Source organism: Canis aureus, chromosome 12, assembly GCF_053574225.1.
Source record: "Canis aureus isolate CA01 chromosome 12, VMU_Caureus_v.1.0, whole genome shotgun sequence".
Classification (NCBI taxonomy): domain Eukaryota; kingdom Metazoa; phylum Chordata; class Mammalia; order Carnivora; family Canidae; genus Canis; species Canis aureus.
This window is the reverse complement of record NC_135622.1, coordinates 35303248-35325247: the sequence shown is the minus strand read 5'-3', so window position 1 is coordinate 35325247 and position 22000 is coordinate 35303248. Positions and strand designations below refer to the sequence as shown.

At 38.7% G+C, this 22000-nt stretch overlaps 1 protein-coding gene across 2 annotated transcripts; it reads left to right on the top strand.

Moving 5' to 3' along the window:
• Positions 1–20: 20 nt before the first annotated feature.
• On the top strand, positions 21–21371 carry NDUFAF7 (NADH:ubiquinone oxidoreductase complex assembly factor 7). Of its 2 annotated transcripts, none has more exons than XM_077843605.1 (9): positions 21–132; positions 7973–8053; positions 8888–8998; positions 12816–13029; positions 13851–13909; positions 14620–14730; positions 19234–19377; positions 20408–20581; positions 21095–21371. In XM_077843605.1, the coding sequence occupies exons 2-9, from the start codon at positions 7994–7996 to the stop codon at positions 21305–21307; spliced, it is 1086 nt and encodes a 361-aa protein (XP_077699731.1). In that variant the 5' UTR covers positions 21–132; positions 7973–7993; the 3' UTR covers positions 21308–21371. The 2 variants fall into 2 exon arrangements, with proteins under 2 accessions (XP_077699731.1, XP_077699730.1); XM_077843604.1 differs by lacking the exon at positions 21–132 and adding an exon at positions 565–701.
• The last annotated feature ends 629 nt before the right edge of the window (positions 21372–22000 follow it).

The following is a 22000-nucleotide window of genomic DNA, read 5'->3' as shown; positions in this document are numbered from 1 at the left end:
TGCGGGGGCGTGTCTCCTCCCGGAAATGGCTTCGCTCCCCACCCTGGGGCAGCGTTCTGCGGCGTGCGGAGTACGGCATGAGCGTCCTCGTGAGGGGCGGCTCGGGGCGGCTGTGCGCGGCGGCTCGCAAGGGTAAGCGTTCGCCGCGCCCGGGCTCCGCTTGCGGGGGGCAGAGACCTGGGGCGCCTTCCTCAGTCGGAGGCTCCTGAGGCGCTCCGGGCTGCAGACGTCCAGCCTCAGGCCCGGAATGGCCGTGTGGCCGCGGGCACTGCCTGCCTGCTGCCGGCCCCGGGGCGTGCTGCGGTCCGGAGGCCGCTGTCCGTGCTGCGGGCGAGGTGAAGAGCAACACAGCCGCCTCGAAGGCACTCAGGCTGCTTGCACTTGCAAATACTAAGATTTTTTTGTTCATCGTCCCATTTAACTGTTTTTAATTGTAGTCATTCCTTGTCTTTGGAGCGGGCAATGCTTCAGCTCTGGGAGAGAGCCGGCAGAAAACCAAGTGACGCCGATGCTGCGGCATCTTGTGTATAAAATCAAGGCAACTGGCCCCATCACTGTGGCTGAGTACATGAAGGAGGTCTTGACCAACCCCGCCAAGGTACGGGTCGGGGAGCCGGAGGACCAGGCCCGCCCGGGGGTCCTCCGCGCCGGCAGTGCGGTGCCTTCCCCGGAGGACCCAGAGGTGGATCAGTTTCTGTCAGGTGATTAGGGATCGATCAGGTCGGTGGAGAACAAATCCAGAGGTGTTTAGGAGGCAGGGCAGCCGATTGAATCTAGGAGATGAGGACCAGGGTGTCTTACCTACCTGGACTGATGGTAGATGTTGGGGTCATTTCTCAGGGGAAAGGGAATGCAGAAAGCAGAAATTTGTTCATCATCAGTATATAGATGGTGTTTAAACCCAAGGAATCAGGGAGAGTATATTTAGAGAGGAGAAGGTTACCCAGGATTAAGCCTTCAAGAACTCTTCAATTTAGAGGCTTTTTTTTTTCCTTTTAAAATCAGCCTTAATTTCTATTTCTATTTTTATTTATTTATTTATTTATTTATTTATTTATTTATTTATTTTAGTTTAACCTTTAAAAAATTGAAATATAGTGATACAGTGTTACATTGGTTTCAGTTGTGCAACATAGTGGTTTTGACAACTATACCTTAGGCTATATTTACCACAAATGTAGCTACCGTTTGAGAGTAGGGTTTCTTAACCTAGGGAATCCTTAACTAGAGAGCAGGGGGCTGTAAACTTTGATGGGAAGAAAAATTACACCTTTATTTGCATTAACTTCTTTTTTTTCCCCCCGCCATTTTTATTAAAGAAGGATTGACATACATCACTGTTTAAGGCTTAGGGCATGATGGTTTGATTTGCATATGTTGTGAGACGATTACCACAGTGGGTTCAGTTAACATCCATCTTTTCATATAGGTACAATAGAAAGAAAAAGGGAAAACATTTTCTTGTGATGAGAGCTCTTATGATTTACTTTAACTTTTTTTTTTTAAGTGTTATTTATTTATTCACGAGAGACACAGAGAGAAGGAAGAGACATAGGCAGGCTCCTTGAAGGGAGCCGGATGCGGCACTCCATCCCAGAACTCTGGAATCACGCCCCGGGTCAAAGGCAGATGCTCAACCGCTGAGCCACCCAGGCAGCCCACTTTCTTAACTTTTTATGTATATCATACAGCTGTGTTAGCTGTAGTCATCCTGTTGTACATCACATCTATACTAGTTATTATATAACTGGAAGTTTGTACCTTTTGCCCAGCTTCCTCCAATTCTCCCTCTACCCTCCACGTCTGGTAAATAAAAATCTGATCTCTTTTTCTATGAGGTGTTTTTTTTTTTTTTTTTTTTTTTTTTTTTTTTTTTTTTTTTTTTTTAAGATTTCACACATAAGTGAATCCTAGAGTATTTGTCTTTCTCTTATTTCACATAGCATAAGGCCTTAAAGGTTCATCCATGTTGTCACAAATGGTAGATTTCTTTTTTTTTTTTTTTAGATTTCCTTTTCTTATGCTTGAATAATATTCCATGATTTTTTCCCTCATTTTAAAAAAAATTACTGAAGTGTAGTTGACATAGTTTCAGGTGTACAACATAGTGATTTGACAATTATGTACATTACTCAGTGCTCACCACAGTTAAGTTGTAGTCACCGTCTCACACCATACAATATTATTACGATATTACTGACTGATTCCTTTTTTTTTTGACTGTGATTCCTATGCTGTACTTTTCATCTCTGTGACTTATTTATTTTGTAACTGGAAGTTTGTTCTTCTTAAAATCCCGTTACTTGTTTTGCCTACCTGCCCCCCTATCCCTCTCCCCTTTAGCAAAAAGTTGTTCTCTGTATTTAAAAGTCTGGTTTTTTGTTTGTTTTGTTTTTTCACATTACACATGTAAGTGAATCATATGGTATTTTAGTCCATCTGACTTATTTCACTTAGCATAATAGCCTTTAGGTTTATCCATGTTGTCATAAATGGTAAGATTTTAGGAGTAATACTCCATTGTGTGTGTGTGTGTGTGTGTATGTATGTATGTGTGTGTATACCACATCTTTATCCACCTGTGTATTGCTGGACACTTAAGTTGATTCTATATCTTGGCTCTTGTAAGTAATGCTGAAGTAAACATAGGGTTGCATGTATCTTTATGAATTGGCGTTTTTATTTTCTTTGGGTAAATATCCAGTGGTGGAATTACCAGACCATAGGGTAGTTCTATTTAAAGTTTTGAGAAACTTACATACTGTTTTTCATAGTTGTTGTACCATTTATATAACCATGAACAATAAATAAAGGTGTCCTTCTCTCCACATCCTTGTCAGTACGTGTTATTTATATTAATCATTTTGACTGGTGTGAGGTGATACTGTTGTTTTGATTTGCATTTCCCTGGTGATTAGTGATGTTGAGCATCTTTTCATGTGTCTGTTGGGCATCTGAATATCTTTGGAAAAATATCTATTTAGTTCCTCTGCCTTTTTTATTTATTTTTTTAAGAAGGCATGGGTACAGTGTGTACAGTATGAGAGCAGTGGAGGAGAGTGGGGCAGAGAGGAGAATCTTATAAGCAGGCTCCATGTCCAGTGTGGAGCTCGACATGGGGCTCAGTCTCATGACCCTGAGATCATTAAAATCAAGAGTTGGATGCTTAACTGACTGAGCCACCCAGGCTCCCCAATATAGTATTCTTTTTTGTTTTTAAAGATTTTTAGGGGGATCCCTGGGTGGCGCAGCGGTTTAGCGCCTGCCTTTGGCCCAGGGAGCGATCCTGGAGACCCGGGATCGAGTCCCACGTCGGGCTCCCAGAGCATGGAGCCTGCTTCTCCCTCTGCCTGTGTCTCTGCCTCTCTCTCTCTCTCTCTCTGTGACTATCATAAAAAAATAAATAAAGATTTTTTAAAATTTTTATTTATTCATGAGACACAGAGAGAGAGGCAGAGGGAGAAGCAGGCTTCATGCAGGGAGCCTGACGTGGGACTCGATCCTGGGTCTCTGGGGTCACGTCCTGGACTGAAGGCAGCACTAAACCGCCGAGCCACCCGGGCTGCCCCCAATATGTCTTTTGAAGCCATTGTTTCCTTGTTGAATTTCCATTTGGATCATCTATTCATTGGTGTAAGAGTGGGGCGTTAAAATATCTTACTGTTATTATATTACTGTTTTTCCTTCTGTCTGTTAATATTTGCTTTATATTCCCAGGAGCTTTAGATGCTCCTGTGTTGGGTGCATATATTCTTACAATTGTCATATCCTTTTATTGAATTGATCCCTTTTTCATTATGTAGTGGCCTTTGATTTTTGCTGCAGTCTTTGTTTTAAAGTCTGTTTTGTTTGATAAAAGGATTGCTACTCTTTCTTTCTTTTTTTTTTTTTTTGCCTGTTCCCATTTGCATGGAATATCTTCTTGATTTCCTCACTTTAGGTCTGAAGTGAATCTTTTGTATGTAGCATATACAAAAGTCTTGTTTTTTTTAATCCATTCACCCTACATTTTTTGATTGGAACACTCCACTTACAGTAATTACTGATACATATATATACTTATTGCCATTTTGTTCATCATCTGTTTGTTTTTGTAGTTATTCTCTGTTCCTTTCTTCTTTTGCTCTCTCCTTGTGCTTTGATGACATTCCTTAGCATTATGCTCAAACTCTTACCTATTACAGGTTTTGATTTGTGGTTACCATTGTGTTCATATATAACATCCTATGTGTATAGCAGCTTATATTAAGTTAATGGTGGCTTAAGTTTTAGCACATTCTAAAAGCACTGAATTTTTACTCCCTCCTCCACATTTTATGTATATGATGTCATATTTACATCTTTATTTTGTGTACCCTTTGACTGATTTTTTTGAACATATAATTGATTTTGCTCCTTTTGTGTTTTAACCTCCGTCCTATCTTTGTAAGTAATGAATCTGTTATTTTCCCTATATGTTTGGTTTTGCTGTGAAGTATTTTCCTTTCATAGTTTCCGAATTCCTTCAACTTGTTTTGTATTCTGAATAATAATCTTGCTTGGGTAGAATATTCTTGGTTGAGTTTTTTTTCTTTCAGTGCTTTTAATATCAATGCTTTATCACCACTCCTTTCTGGCCTGCAACGTTTCTGCTGAAAAATCAGCTTATAACCGTATGGGACTTCCCTTGTATGTAACTGTTTTCTCTTGTTCCTTTTAAAATTGTCTCTTTATCATTACTTTTTGCCATTTTAATTATTTTGCGTCTTGTGAACCTTCCTGGGTTTGTCTTTTTTTTTTTTTTTTTAAGATTTTATATATTCATGAGAGACACAGAGAGAGAGAGAGAGAGAGGGAGAGAGGGAGAGACATAGGCACAGGGAGAAGCAGGCTCCATGCAGGGAGCCCAACGTGGGACTCGATTCTGGGTCTCCAGGATCACACCCTGGGCTGAGGGTGGCACTAAACCACTGAGCCACCCAGGCTGCCCATTGGTTTGTCTTGTTAGAGGTTCTCTGTGCTTCCTGGATCTGGATGTCTACTTTGTTCCCCAGATTAGGGAAGTTTTCAACTATTACTTTTTTTGTTGTTGTTAAGATTTTATTTTTTATTCATGAGAGACATAGAAAGAGAGGCAGAGACACAGGCAGAGGGAGAAGCAGGCTCCATGCAGGGAGCCCAATGTGGGACTTGATCCCAGGGCTCCAGGACCACGCCCTGGGCCAAAGGCAGGCACTAAACCACTGAGCCAGCCAGGGATCCCCCTCTTACTTTTTTAAATCTTTTTTTTGCCTCCCCTTCTCTCTTAGCCTTCTGGGATCCCTAATAATGTGAATGCACTTATGCTTGAAGATGTTGCAAAGGTCCTTTAACTTACTCTCCTTTTTTAAATTCTTCTTTTGTTTTTACTGTTCAGCTTCTTTGGTTCCAATTACCCTTTCAGATTGCTAATCTGTCTGCATCTTCTAATCTGTTGATTCCCTTTAGTGTATTTTTCATTTTAGTTATTATATTCTTCAGCTCTGACTAGTTCTTTTGAATATTTTCTGGCTCTTTGTGAAATTCTCTTTGCATTCATTCACTCTTTTCTCAAGTCTGAGGAGTAGCTTTATGACCATTACTTTGAACTCTTTATCAGGCATATTGCTTATTTCAGTTTCATTTAGTGCTTTTTTCTGTGATTTTGTCTTTATCTTTCATTTGGAACATAGTCCTCTGTCCCCTCATTTTAATTTCTGTTAGTATCTCTTAGGTAAATCAGCTACATCTTCTAGTCTTGAAAGTAATGGCCTTGTGTAGAAGAGGTTCTACACCAACAATTGTTATCTCTTGTGTTTTTATCGTGGCCTTTCTAATAGGCATAAGGTGATATCTCATGGTTTTTTTTTTTTCTTTTTAAAGTCTTTTTTCTTATTTATTTATGATACAGAGAGAGAGAGAGAGAGAGAGAGGCAGAGATACAGGCAGAGGGAGAGGGAGAAGCAGGCTCCATGTACCGGGAGCCCGACATGGGATTCGATCCCGGGTCTCTAGGATCTCGCCCTGGGCCAAAGGCAGGCGCTAAACCGCTGCACCACCCAGGGATCCCGATATCTTATGGTTTTAACATGCATTTCCCTCATTAGCTTCTAACTGAAATCTAGCATTTCTCTTATTATGAACATAGGAAATAACCAGTGGCATCACTAATATCAGTGATTGAGCACAATCAGTGGAAATCATTGACATTGTCATATCCCAACAGTGATCGTAGATATCTCAAAATACCATTCATTGTACTCTTCTGTACTTCAAAACTTTGTTACTTATTAGACCTTAGGCTTGGCTTTGTTTATTAATACCCTTATAAAGATGCATATTGTTACTATATCATAAATTTATTTTTTAAATATTGGATGAGTATTTCTTTATTTTTTGGTTTACTTACCTTTTTGCAATCCTGTGTGTTTTAAATTCTTCATTTAAAAACATTATATGAAGGGATCCATAGTCTTCATCAGGCTACCAGAGTGGTTCATAATGTGCCATAAAAACACCTCTGAAATGCTCACTTATGAAGGGAAAGAGAAAAATAACAGAGGGGATGCTGTATGAAGTGAAAACAATTTTTTAAAAATGGGAATGATTCAAGTATATTTCTGCTGCTGAGAGAGCAGAAATCTCTAAATCTCATTTAGTCTGAGATTGGAGGAGTGGGGTTGTGGGGGGAGGTTAGGGGAGGTAGTGTTTGGGCAGATTCCATAAAAAGTTTATTTGAAAGTTTTTTGAAAGTTGTCAGAGAAGGAGGGGATAACAAGATCCTGGCCCATGAAAGCCATGAGGAGAGGTGATGATCCAGAGCACAGGTGGCAGGATTGGGTTTGGATAAGAGCGGAAGATAAAGCGATTTCATCTTGAGTTCTGAGGAATGCATGGGAACAGATGGAGGCCAGATGGGGTCAGGAAGTAAATCCTATTTTATACCATTCTTTACTTCCTATATGTGCAGGAGCCCATGTTACCTAAGAGTAAGGTGGTGGAAGAAGGGACTTGAAGAGCGTAGGGAATTTTTTTTAACAAAGAACTACTGAATATATCTTGACCTTTAGACGTATGCTAAGACTTGGTATGCTAAAACTTGGGTAAATAAAGGGACACCTGGGTGGCTCAGCGGTTGGATGCCTGCCTTCAGCTAGGGTTGTGATCCAATAAATCTTTAAAAAAAAGGGGGGGGGGGTAAATATGATAGTCCTCTGTCCCAAATAACTATGCCTCTAGGTGAGGAATACAGACATATAAATAAATAAACATGTAAAGGGAGGCACTGCATTTAGTCAGAGATTGGAGGGCTGGGGTGGTGGGGAGAGGTTAGGGGAGGTGGTGTTTGGGCAGGTTCAGTTTTATTGAGGATGAGATTGCCAGGGAGAAATGAGAGGGGGAAAAGGAGACCATTTGTTATGGCATGGATGTATGGACAAGCAGAGCTAATTAAAAAACAAAAAAGAAACAACTCAGAACTTTTTATGGAGATATAAACATTCATATAGAAAAATGCATAAATCACAGGTACATAGCTTGATGAATTCTCACAAAGTGAGAGCTCCCACATAATAAGCAACCAGGTCAAGCAACAACATCACCAGTAGGCAGGGCTAAGTTGAAACAGTGAGAATTTGGGAGAAGAGGCTGAAGGGGAGGGGCAAGCAGGGTCTTATTCTAATGGTTTGTGGGAGCAGGGATGGGAAGTGTGTGGGGAGGGTGTTAGATGTGAAGGTGGACATGGTGTAGCTTTTGCCTTTATGGTCAAGTAATTGTCATGTTTTCACCCATTCTGCAACATGACTGACACTTTGTAAAGTTTAAGTTAAGTTACTGTGTTTATCTTATTTATTTAGAGGAGAGAACTTTCTTACTAAATGTTTATGTCATTGTATACATCATAGAAGATTTTGGAGGGGTTTAAAAAGTGTATTTGAAAGTTAATTTGTTTTCTCTACTTTCTCTTTTTACTCAGGGATATTATGTGCATCGTGACATGCTTGGAGAAAAAGGAGATTTTATCACTTCACCGGAAATAAGTCAGATCTTTGGGGAGGTAATATCCAATGTAAACTGTAAAAGAAAAAAAAAAAATTTAAAAAAAACCTGTAAAAGAAATGAATATCAACAAGCATTCAAAGCAGATCAAGTTGTATTCTTCCATAATAATATAGCATTTTATAGCTTTGTTTTTGTGATTCATCAAATTTTCTTTTCTTTGGATTTTTTTTTAGTTTTCATTTTTAATCACCTATATGCTGAAGGAATAGAGAACAATAGGAGAGAGAGAGAGAGAAAGATAAGTGACAAGAGAGAGATAAGTGAAGAAAGAGAGAAAAGATGCAAGACACTAAGGAGTTAGTGGAGAGAAGCACATTCGAAAGCCCCTACCCACGATTGCACCATAGTTACAGCAAAAGTCCCCCTGTAAAGAAATTTTGAATTCTTCTCAGGAATTCTAGTTCATTGATTTCTACATTTCCAACCCCCTTGATATATTTAGATATAGGAAATAGTGTACAAAAGAAAGTAGAATTATTGAAATCATATGAATATGAAAAATACGGCATAATCTTATTTCATGTGTTTATTTGCTTTCAAAGACTGGTACCTTCCTGTAATTATGAGACCTGTGTTATGAGACCTCTTCCAGGGCAGACTGCCTTTTACCTGTTTTCTCCTGTTACTAAGCTTTCCAAGTGGTATCTTTTGTAATGTAGTCTCTGTGGAGCTTCTAGATGGGCATACATATATGTACATATTAACTAACATACATGTGGTTTGCAAACATTTTGCTTCCTGGCATAAAGTATGCATTTATGTGGGGTTTCAGATTGCAGGATACTTTTATACTTTATGATACTTCAGTGTAGTTTTTTCCTTGTCACAGCTGCTAGGTATATGGTTCATTAGCGAATGGATGGCCACTGGAAAAAATGCAGCTTTCCAACTGGTGGAACTGGGCCCAGGCAAGGGTACCCTCGCGGGAGATATTTTGAGGGTAGGTAATAAAAGAAATTCTTTAGAGCCTTGTGTACTTACCTGAATCTTTGTTCTTTTGACTTGTTTGCAAACTTGTTTCCTGGCTTTCAGTCTTGCCTTCTTCACCTCCTGTTTCTCAGCCAAGTTCCAACATCAGAATGACATAATAAATCGTAACTTACTGTCGTCTGTAATTCAAAAAATGAGGGTGGAGACAAATGTGAAAGGTGAAAGTTTAAAACCTTTAGAAGACATTATGGGAGAATATGTTTGTCTTCTGGGTAAAGAGTTTTGATTATATGAAAATTATAATTTATATAAAATTATAATTATATAAAAAGCAGAAGCCATAAAGGAAAAGATGAATAGAAGGATAATTGCAACTGCATTAAAGAATTTTTTGTTCTTGGGGATCCCTGGGTGGCGCAGCGGTTTAGCGCCTGCCTTTGGCCCAGGGCGTGATCCTGGAGACCCGGGATCAAATCCCACGTCGGGCTCCCGGCACGGAGCCTGCTTCTCCCTCTGCCTGTGTCCCTGCCTCTCTCTCTCTCTCTCTCTCTGTGACTATCATAAATTAAAAAAAAAAAAAAAAAAAAAGAATTTTTTGTTCTTTAAGGAAATTGGGAGCTTCTCTTCTTCAAAGACACTGTAAAGAGAGGGATAAGACAAGCCACAAAGTGGGAGGAGTTATTTGCAACAGATATAACTAATTAAAGAACTGGTAGTTAGAATACATAAAGAATTCCTTTCCATTAAGATTGTGACAGAAAAATCAGGCTAAAGGTGTGAACAGGACATCATGGAAAAGGAAATCCATGTGGCCAGGAAAAACAAAAAGATGCTCAGACCAATTGGGAGTCAGGGAAATGAAAGTTAAAATTACAATGGGATACCATTGTACCCGCAAAAACGAGAAGGTGTGGCAGCACCAAGGGTTGGTGAGGATGGGGAGATGTGGAGCAGTAAGGACTCTCATATACTGTTTGTATGAGTGTAATTTGGTACAAGCACTTTGAGAAGTGCTTATTGGGCATCATCTGCAAACCTCAAAATTCTTAGTGGTTTTACTACTAGGTGTATGCCCTATGGGAGCTAGTGCATATATGTACCAGGATACAAGGACAAGAAGACAGCTGCTTTGTTTAGAATGGCAAAAAAAATTAAAAAAAGAAAAAAAAGAAAACAAAAGGGGCAGCCCCGGTGACGCAGCGGTTTAACGTGGCCTTCGGCCCCAGGGTGTGATCCTGAGGACTCGGGATCGAGTCCCATGTCGGGCTCCCTGTATGGAGCCTGCTTCTCCCTCTGCCTGTGTCTCTGCCTCTGTCTCTCTGTGCCTCCCATGAATAAATAAATAAAATCTTAAAAAAAAAAATTAAATGGCAAAAAAACTGGAAACCACCCAAACGACTATCAGTGGGAAAATAGATCAATAAATTGTAGTAGAGTTGGGGCACCTGGGTGGCTCAGTTGGTTAAATGTCTGCCTTGGACTCAGGTCATGATCTCAGGGTCCTAGGATTGAGGCCTGAGTCAGGCTCTCTGCTCAGTGAGGAATGAGTGCTTCTCCCTCTCCACCCTCACACCATGTTTGTACACAATGCTCTCTCTCAAAGAAACAAATGAAGTCCTAAAAATAAGTGTATTACAGTCATACAGTGAATGCCAAGGATTGTGCAAATGGATGAAATCACAGCAGAATGCACAATATTCAGATGGAACTCAATGTCTTGTTGAATGAAAACAGCAATTTGTACAAGAATTCGTATCATATGATTGAATTATATGATTGAATTATATAAAATCCCCAAATAGTCAACATTAAACAATACGTGTTTGGTGATACAAACGTGTTCAGTAACAGTTATAAAGAAAAAGCAGGGAATGCTAAGCTTCAGATAGAGAACCTTGATGACCTCTAACGGTAAGGGAGGACATGGGGGCTTCAAAGGAAGGGTCAGGTCACTTTCTTTTGTCACAGATAGTCAATATTTTTCCATGTATTATTCTTTCTACCATTCTACCTAATATTTTATAAACATTGAAAAGGAGGAATATTGTACAGGATAAGTGTTTGTATTTGTTAAGCTTTCATAGTTACACCGTTCTGGAATCTGTTAGTCTTTTTTTAGTTTAACTCGTGTGTATCTGGCAATTCAGTGTAAAAAAAACAAGACACATATTCAGTATACATTTAAATGTTTTGATGCTGTATGATTTTTGCTTGAAATTAGGAGTCAAAGGCTTTTAAAAAATTTATAACATCAGGCAAATAATCCTCATTATATCCTATTTGGGGAGTAAAGAAACCAACCACTGGTTTAGGTTTCCAGGGCTCTATTTTATAGCTCTTTGAATTGGCAAAGTCATATGAATATAAAATATCTAATACAGTTCTCAAATGATACTGTCTTGTTTCAGTACTTTAAAAATCAAGCCCACAGCTCTTAAAATGTATAAAGGATACTTTCCCAGATCAAGTCCTAACAACCTTAAATAGCCAAAGAATTTAAAGGAATGTTAAGAAAATAGACAAAAACATATTTATAGACTTGTTTTCATTTCTTGAACATAATTCATGAAGGATTTTTCTTTTGGGAAGTTTTTTCCTATTTGTAATTTCATTTCAAAATGAAACTTGGGGGGATCCCTGGGTGGCGCAGCGGTTTGGCGCCTGCCTTTGGCCCAGGGCGCGATCCTGGGGACCCGGGATCGAATCCCACGTCGGGCTCCCGGTGCATGGAGCCTGCTTCTCCCTCTGCCTGTGTCTCTGCCTCTCTCTCTCTCTGTGACTATCATAAATAAATTTAAAAAAAAAAAAAAAACAAAAAACAAAATGAAACTTGGAAAAATCATCTTGTCCTTATTCTCAGCTCTTACCTACACATTTAGATCTCAAAAGTAGGAATCAAATCACCAATGAAAACTAAATTCAGATGAAAAATGACATACTTTATGCTTTGGCATTGAATTTTTAGCATTAAAATATTGATAAAGTATTAACATTTTTTCTTCATGTTTACAACAGTTACAAAAATGCATGTAGCTAAGAAAAAATTAAAAATGTGCCATTTTAGTGCCATTCAAATTTTATCTCTTGAAGATACAGTTTAAACATCTCAAAGATGAGATTATTTCATAGCAGCTTTCTAAAATTTATATATACAATTTATTTTCTTGTTATCTTTTTAGATTCCCTAATCTGATTATTTATTAGATGCTAAATCTTTAATTTTCATTTTTTAATCAGTCTAATTTTTATTGTTAGCAAATAAAATTGTGTATTATTTATTTCTTATGTAGACAGTATTTTTGTTTTTGTTTTTTAAAGATTTATTTATTCATGAGAGACACAGAGAGAGAGGGGCAGAGACACAGAAAGAGGGAGAAGCAGGCCCCATGCAGGGAACCCGACGTGGGACTCGATCCCGAGTTTCCAGGACCATGCCCCGGGCTGAAGGCGGCGCCAAACCACTGAGCCACCCAGGCTGCCCGTGTAGGCACTGTTTAATAACAGATAGGTTATGATTACTTTTTTTTAAGATTTTATTTATTTATTAATGAGAGACACAGAGAGAGGCAGAGACACAGGCAGAGGGAGAAGCAGGCTCCATGCAGGGAGCTTGACATGGGACTTGATCCTGGGACTCCAGGATCATGCTCTGGGCCAAAGGCAAGCACCAAACTGCTGAGCCACCCAGGCACCCTAGGTTATGATTCTCATAGACTGCTGGAAAGTGGCTTGTGTGACAGGAGTGAATTATTGAAGTAAATGGTTAGAAAACCCAAAATCTACTTAACACATTATATTTCGCACTTTTTCCTTCTTTTTGTCTTTAGGTGTTCAGCCAGCTTGGATCTGTGCTGAAAAACTGTGACATTTCAATACATATGGTAGAGGTGAGCGAAAAATTGAGTGAGATTCAGGCATTAACCCTGACTGAAGAGAAGATCCCGCTGGAGCGAAATGCTGGATCCTCTGTATATATGAAAGGTGTTACAAAATCTGGGATTCCCATTTCATGGTACCGAGATCTGCACGATGTTCCAAAAGGTAATTATTTTACTCTGTGTAATGAAATAGTTTTGATCACATCCCATCACAGCAATAATAGATGACCGTAGCCATGCAGGGCACTCTAATAGATTGAGTTAGTGCTCCCAGATCCCTCACTCATTGGGAATAGTGAATTCTTTTCTCTAAAAGAGCATTGTGTTTAAAAATAACACGACTAACAATAAGGAGCAATGAATTTCATGAGGTTTTGCAAAATAAAAAAGTGTAGATTGCTGTTTTTTTAGTTTTTCCTGGATCCCTAAGGTAGTACTAGTGCTGAAGCAGCCCAAGGTGGTGGGGCCTGATGGAAGCAGCTTTAGGTGGGTTTAGTTTAACTTTCATCTTTTGAATGCTCTTGCTCATCTTTAGGGAGGAGGGAAAATCCCTGCCCCGGGCCAGAGTCCTATGTTGGTGAATCCCTGCTCACACCTAAAGTGGCTATCTGATCTTGGGCAGGCCACCTCAGCCAGTCCTGGGCTCAGCTGTTTCAGATGATTTTAGAACGTTCAAAGCCTCTTTTAGCTAACAAATTTGAGTTCTCATTTCTTTCATGCCTAGTGATGAATAAAAATTTACATTGATAATTGAGATATTTTGGCTGTCTGATCCTGATATGTAGAAAATGAGGACAGCAGTAGTTGTTCTTTTGTATGCTCTACAGAGTAAGGTGAAGAAGTAAATGAGGTGGGGGGATTCTCCGGTAGTGATGGTTGTGGAAGCACCACAAGTTCCTAGGCATTTCTTTTTGTTAATGTTCAAAAAAATGAAGTATTACCTTAAAAATGCTGAAACAGGTTTTTTCTTCTGTTTTTAAATAGGGTACAGCTTTTATCTTGCACATGAATTTTTTGACGTTCTTCCTGTCCATAAGTTTCAGGTATACATGAGATAAAGTCCTGTTTATATCGAGTAACAAAGGGCCTTATGTTGTAAGCAAACACTTATGGTAATTGATTATTTTTGAAGTTAACTTTATTTGGAATTCTGAAAAATATAAATCATTGAAAATAGTCCAAAAGTGGACTATTAAGTGGAACCTTCATTTTCTTAGGTTAACTAGGAAGAATGCTTTTTTCTCCAGGGGTAAAGACATACGCCAATATAAGACAGTAAATGGCTATAGTACAAGCAAGGGTTACATTTTAGCAAAGTGTTAATATCCAGAGATTAAAATGTTTCTTCATTAAAGTTGAAGTGAGCGGAGTTAAGATTGGTGGTAATGTATGTGCACTGGTAATCTCTAGGGCCAAGAGCATGTATTGATTTGTTAGCAGAAGCTTCTGATTCATCCTTCGGAGCCTGTTTTCCATTGAAGGGGGCACTTGCCATGCTGGTCATTTTATCTTCTGTGGCTCCGCCTCTTATCTAACCAACACCAGTAGTCGATGTCTGCCAGTCACCTCTTAATGTTCAAAGGAAATGAAGTATTGCCTTTAAATAATTTTAAGTGGTAAAGGACTCTGTAAATAAATGTTAGACATCTGTTTTATATGTAGTAGTAGGAGAAAATAATAGTTGTTTTTAGTAGAGCCAATTCTAAGAAAAAAACTGGTAAAAATTGTTTTTTATGCATTATTTTGTGTTTAGAAAACACCACAAGGATGGCGAGAAGTATTCATTGATATTGATCCACAAGTTTCTGATAAGCTGCGGTTTGTTTTGGCGCCTTGTGTCACGCCAGCAGAAGTCTTCATACAAGTAGGAAGATGTTTCTTCTTAGTTTATTGCCAACCAAATCTTGATAGTCTAATCTTCTGAGTTCCTGTTATAGCGTTCCTTGACAGGGACAAGGGGAGGGTTGCCGTAACATGTGAGGTGCTTCTTTTTTTTTTAAGATTTTATTTATTTATTCATGAGAGACACAGAGAGAGAGGCAGAGACAGAGGCAGAGGGAGAAGCAGACTCCCCGTGGGGAGCCTGGTGCAGGACTCGATCCCAGGACCCAGGGAACGTGACTGAGCCAAAGGCAGATGCTCCACCACTGAGCCACCCAGTTGCCTTGTTGCTTTTTATTAATAGTGGAAAGTGCAGAGAATCTCGAGTCAGGAGCCTGGTTGGGATCATTTCTGGGCGGCATGATGTGAATGTAATGTGAGAAGGAAGCTAGTAAGCATTCACTCAGGCAAGTCCTTTACCTTCTCCCTTTCCCTCAGTTTCCTATGACATGGACTTAGTATTGTCTGCCTGACCAGAAGAGCTTAAGGTCTGTGAAAACAACTATTTATTCAGCAGTTTGTATATATTACTCCGGATTTTCTCATTTAATTCTCAAAGCAACTTTTTTATTAGTTTGATTAAATAAGTTTGATTCTAGACTGCCAGAATGGTACATTTACTGCTGCTTACTATTGACCTCAGGAATAATCATAAAAGCCTTTCTATCTTGGGGTCGTTGTGTAAGGATTCAAAAAATCCTATACTTGTCAGGAATGTTTGGGCTTTAGATTGCCTGTTTTATTTACTTTTTAATTTTTAGGAGTTTATAACTACAGCATCAAGTTTAACGTAAATACTGTTATAGACCATAAATATCCATATAGCAAAATATGTACCTCTAGATAAACAAAAATCATCTTTGCACCTAAATAACCTAGCAGCTTTAAGTAATAATGAAGAAAAAACGGAAGCTGAACTAATTTTTCATCTAAAGTGAGTATTGGATGTATTAAGGTTGCCTGGATGGCTCAGTTGGTTAAGCATCTGTCTTTGGCTCAGGATATGATCCCAGAGTCTTGGGATGGAGTTGAGCTCCCTGCAGAAAGTCTGTTTCTCCTTCTACTTCGGCCCCTCCTTTTGCTTGTGTTCTCTCCTCTCTCAAATGAAATCTTAAAAAATAATAAAGTGTCTATTACCTATATTAAAACATTCTTACTTTAAGAGTTCAAGTAGTTATGAAAGCCTTGTCTCATAACCTAAAAATATAACTTTAATATAGTTTTTGAACTAAACAAAAATATTTTAGTTGTAAATAGGTAAAATAAGATTATTCTTGCTGAAATTCAATCATGGCATTATTTTTCTAAATATATATATTTGGGGACTTTGTTGATAGACTGGCCTTTTAACAAAAAAGTGAAATACGTGAAACCTTTCTCAGAATCTACATTTTACTCTAAGAGCATGTGAGTGTGTGTGTGTGTATACACACACACACACACACATATGAGCATGTGCATATATATGTGTGTGTAGTTTCATTCTGGATGAGCAATCCATCCTCTTTTTAAAAAGTATATCTCAACTATGTAAAACATGCTTCATTTCTCTTAAAAGATCACTTCTTGTAAGATATACACTGACTATAATGATAAAGGGCATTTTACAGATTTCAGAAACTTCTTTAGGTGGCTCAGTTGCTTAAGCGTCCAACTCTTGATTTTGGCTCAGGTCATGATCTCAGGGTTGTGAGATTGAGCCCTGTGTCTGGCTCTGTGCTGGGCATGGAGCTTCCTTGATATTCTCTCTCCTCTGCCTCCATGCCTCCCACCCCACATTCTCTCTCTCTCTCAAAAAGAAAAACATTCATTTTCTTGTAAGTTATTTTTATTTTTAAATTTTTTTTTACTAAGCTTTAATTACAGCAGTAAAAGTCTAATTCACTTTTTTCCCGTTATTTCTCATTATACAAAATCCCCATGCTCCTTATGTTTTAACATTCTACCTGCAAGAATCTTACTGGAACCAAATAACAACTCTGTAAGACCTACAGGAACATAATTCAATGAAGGGTCATCTGAATAGAATGGATTGCCTGTTTTTAAAAAGATCTACTTTCTGGACCATAACTAAGAACTTCTTCCTCAGAAGTTACTTGCTTCAGAAGTATAGGAGCTTTTAAACACAAGCCTATCAATTAAGTTTTTTTGTTTTCGTGTTGTTTTTTGCAGAGCATAAATAAGTTAAAATAACAGCCTGAGTGCTTATGAACAATTCTATTTTTTCATATTCTGGCTACCCAGTTTTACCTGAGTGAGAAGCAAATTCATAGCTACCAGGAGCTGACCCCTGGCCCTGGGAGATGTGATTGTTTTCAGTGTGACTTTAGTAGTAGTCACTTATGACACGGGAAGTGATGATTTTTCCCTCTCATTTTTTTTTTAAGATTTTATTTATTTATTCATGAGAGACAGAGAGACACACACACAGAGGCAGAGGGAGAAGCAGGCTCCATGCAGGGAGCCCAACATGGGACTCGATCCCAGGTTGGATCACACCCTGGGCTGAAGGCGGTGCTAGACCGCTGAGTCACCGAGGCTGCCCTTCCCCCCCCCCCCTCTTTTTTTTTTTTATTTTTATTTATTTATTTATTTATTTTTTTTTAATTTTTAAAATCCCTCTCATTTTAATGGGGCAAATGGTAACAGAATCTGCCATCTTCAAGAGTGGTCTGAGATAGTAAGAATGTCAGCACAGTATGCTGAGGTGTGTCAGCTTATGCCCAAACTGGCTAACCTCATAGGTTTTACAGTTCAACGACAATAATTTATTTAATAGAATTGGGGACTAAGTAGTTTATTGCTTGATTTAATCCTCAAAATAAGCCTATTATATACATAATGAGGAAATACTCTGAAAGTTTGTTTCTAGTAAGCAGTAGGAAGAGCAGAGACTCAAGAGCTAAGTGTGTTACTCCATACCTATTAGTTCTGTGCCATTTTAGACAAGATCAGGGCAGGTTAGTACTTCTGTTTTTTTTTTAAGGTTTTATTTATTCATGAGAGACACACAGAGAGAGGCAAATATATAGGCAGAGGGAGAAGCAGGCTTCCCATGGGGAGCCTGATGTAGGACTCAATCCCAGGACCTCAGGATCACCACCCGAGCCAAAGGCAGACACTCAACCACTGAGGCACCCACGTGTCCCTATTGTTTTTCTTTTTTTTTTTTAAGATTTATTTTAGAGAGCATGAGTGGGGCAAAGGGAGTAGAGGGAGAGGGAGAGAGGGAATCCTCAAGCAGACTCTCTGCTGAGTGAGGAGCCTGACGCAGGGCTCGATCCCAGGAGCCCAAGATCGTGACCTAATTTGGAACCAAGAGTTGGCCAGCTAACTGAGTGAGCCACCCAGGTGCCCCAGTACTTCATTTTTAATGGGGTGTTAGGAAGGAGCAAAAGTTACTGTATGTTCTTATAATGAAAAGAGTTTTTTACTATTTTCTCAGAAATTAGTGAAATTTCATATATACTAGTCAAGTTGACAAGTTATAATATTGTCATTTCACTTTTTAGATTAATAGGCACATATTGAGGACACTTTCAGTAAATAGTTGAACATCTTGGGAAATTAGGGCCTCAGGTACATTGACAAGTTTATAAGCTGAAGTTTCTAAATAGAGGGTGTATCACTGGAATACTTTTTGCCCCAGCAGAAGGCATCATAATATACTTGCTTACTAGGGTCTATTTTATTATACTGGGTTTATTTATTTATTTATTTATTTACTTATTTTTAAAGACTTTATTTATTCATGAGAGACAGATATGGAGAGAGAGCCAGAGAATAGGCAGAGCAAGAAGCAGGCTCCCCGTTGGGAGCCCCATGCAAGACTCGATCCCAGAACTCCAGGATCATGCCCTGAGCTGAAGGCAGAGGCCCAACCACTGAGCCACCAAGGCATCCCTATTATATTGGGTTTATATCATTTGTTCTTTCAGCACAAATTGTTGAGTGTCCATTCTAGGCAGACAAAACTCCTTCCCCGTGCATTCAACCCAGGGAAATATATGATTATGAGAGTAATATCACTATAAACAAAATGATAATGAATTGGCCATCTAGGAGTTTGGGAGAACATATGCCTTTTTATAAAAGGGATTAGAGGTTTCCCTGGGTGGCTCAGTTGGTTAGGTGTCTGCCTTCTACTCAAGTCATGATCTTGGGGTCCTGGAATTGAGTCCTGCATCAGGCTCTCCGTTCAGGGGTTGTCTGCCTCTCCCTCTCCCACTTTCTCAGTCTCTCAAATAAAATTGTTAAAAAAAAATAAAAAGGATTAGAATTAAAATATAAACTTAGTGGACAGCAACACAGCACTGGGGAGTTGTGTATAATAAAAAGGATGTCCTGTGAAAGGTTGAGTGTAGACAACATAATGGATAGGGAAGGAATTTATTTTTAGTGTAACTAAGAAATCCTCATTGTAGGAAAATCCTAAGGAAACCATTCTTTTCAGTGATGGATTTTGATTCAACTCTTCTCTTACTAGCGTGATGAAATAAGAGACCACGTGGAAGTGTGTCCTGAGGCCGGCGTTATTATTCAGGAGCTTTCTCAGCGCATTGCATTAACTGGAGGTGCTGCTCTGATTGCCGACTATGGTCATGATGGAACGAAGACCGATACCTTCAGAGTATGTATGATTCAGGAGCATGACTGACCATAAGTTAATTGGTATGATCTAGGTTGTTAGGTTTGCAGCTCATTGAAGATTTTTACCTTTGGTTTTTATGGTGTGTAGCCTTGTAATATTACATTATTTGTTATGAATTTTAATTCATATTATTTTAATTGCCCAAACTGTAGGATCTCATCATGCAGACTGGCTTTGGAACAGGGCGTGAATCATGTACATTCTTCCTTAAGCTGCATAACCTAGCTCTACATAGATCCTACTTAGCATCCAAATAATGCAAATGGGAAGATTTTCAAGTTCTTAAGAATTTCTCTCCCTCCATTAAAAAAAAATGTAAATACTACTTTGCAGGTTTGATATAGTTACTATAATCAGACTTTTCCTATCATATTTTCAATCTTTTTTCCTTTCTGGATATATTTTTATTTTTCCTAAGCATCCTTTTCAATTCTGTTCTGTATACCTGAATTGAGATACATTTAACTAGATACTGTTAGTCATTTTCTAGATCTGTGGTTCTCAATTTTGAATTTTACTGTACCAAAAACAAAAAACAAAACTCTGGAGTGTGTGTTTTGTTTTGTTTTGTTTTTTTAAAATGCTGATTCCTTAGCCTTACCTCCAGGATTCTGATTTACTAGGCCTAGGCAAAGAGCAGTAAGATGTTCTCAGGAGATTCTGATGCATGTGGTTGATGGATATGCTTTGTCAAATGCCATCTAGAGTCTGGTGATCAGCACTCAGTTCTGATGGGACCTCTGATGGGATCTCTACTTCATCACCACAGGCAGTAATGAAACGTGAAAGGTAGCATCTCAAGGCACTCAGTGCTGTACTTCCCATTGGATTTTCCACATAGCATCTCATTTGAGGAAGAGGTGCTACCATATTAAGAGTTTGTAAACCACATAGGCTATGTTTTTCTTTTTCAGTTATGTAAAATGTGCCAAATGATAGCATGTCTTTAATCTTGATAATGATAACCATAAAGGGATAAAAACTCATCATTTAAAAAATTATGTTCAAGGGGTTTTGTGGCCACAAGCTTCATGATGTCCTGACTGCCCCAGGAACAGCAGATCTCACAGCTGATGTGGATTTCAGTTACCTGCGCAGAATGGCAGAGGGACAAGTAGCTTCTCTGGGGCCAATAAAACAACAGACATTTTTAAAAAATATGGGCATTGATGTCCGACTGAAGGTAATGATTTATTTTGTGATCATTATATATTCTAATTTTGTAGTATTTCAAAAAAAAACCATGTAAAATAGTAAGTTCACCTGGCCTCAGTGCTCTTCTCGTTCAGCGCATTTTGGGTAGTCTTTCCAGAAGTGTAGGGTGTAGTGCAACCAGACTGCTCTGGGGGTGGGGCTGCTTTGGACTCACCCCACACTCCACATGAGGCCGACTTCGAATAGTGTTCAGACTGATTAAGAAAACTGGACTGTGCTTATGGGTATGAATTTCAGAAGTGTCCTGAAAACAGCTTAACCCTTCAGTGTAGATCAAACCACCTAGGAATGTTAAACATACAAATCCACAGGTTTGCTTCTTAGCAGTCTGTGTTTTAATAAGCACCCCATGATTCTGAGGCAGGTGATCAGAAATTCCAGCTGAAGCACTCTTTATTGAGCAGCCAATGGCCATTAGTAATGCTGCATGTAACTAGGAATCCTCCTGGTTATTTTTACTAAGAAATTTTTTTCTTTTCAGGTTCTTTTAGACAAATCAGATGAGCCAGCCAGGCAACAGTTACTTCAGGGGTATGATATGTTAATGAATCCTAAGAAGATGGGAGAAAGATTTAACTTTTTTGCCTTGCTACCCCATCAGAGACTTCATGGTAGAAGCCATCCGATGAATACATGTCAGTCAAAACCCTCTGTGTCACCTGTAGCTGGGTTTGGTGAACTTGCCTGGCGGTGACCTGTGTGGACATTTTACTCCTATGTCTGACTAAGATAAAGGGAACACGTCTCATATATTACAGGTAAAATAAATATTTTATGTCTTTATAGCCAATAAAAATAACTCCTCATACAGTACAACTAAATATTGATCTTTTAAGGTTGTTTCCTGCTTCTGGCACAGTTGTGTGCTTTCAGCTTCATGAAACAAGTTACTGTGAAACTGAGTGTCCTTTAAGTAGTAAGTCTAGTTGCTGTATTTTTATTTTTAAAAGTAAACATGAACACTGATTAGTTTAGCAAAAACTAGAACCTAACTGGCCTTTCACAGGGAATGGATTAAATGAACTATCCATTTATTATTTAAAAAAAAAAAATGAGGTAGAGCAGTATGTTCTGAACCAACTCTAAGACTGTGAAAGTAAAAAAAGCACAGTGGAGAATGTTTTATAGTTATGATTCCATTTTTGTTGGGGGAAAAGCTACATTTAAAGAAATGCTTGTAAGTAATTTCATAGAAATTAATATATTAGTGTAGACTGGTTGTTTTCTGTGATAGTTACTTATATATAAAAAGTAAGGAAAGGATGCCCATTAATCACTACTAAATATCCCAATGTGGAAGTGGGTTGGAGGAGTAGAGATTTGTTCCTTGTGGTAATTTTTTTACCCTCTGCTTCTGTGAATCTTATAATGAAAAGCAATTAGATTA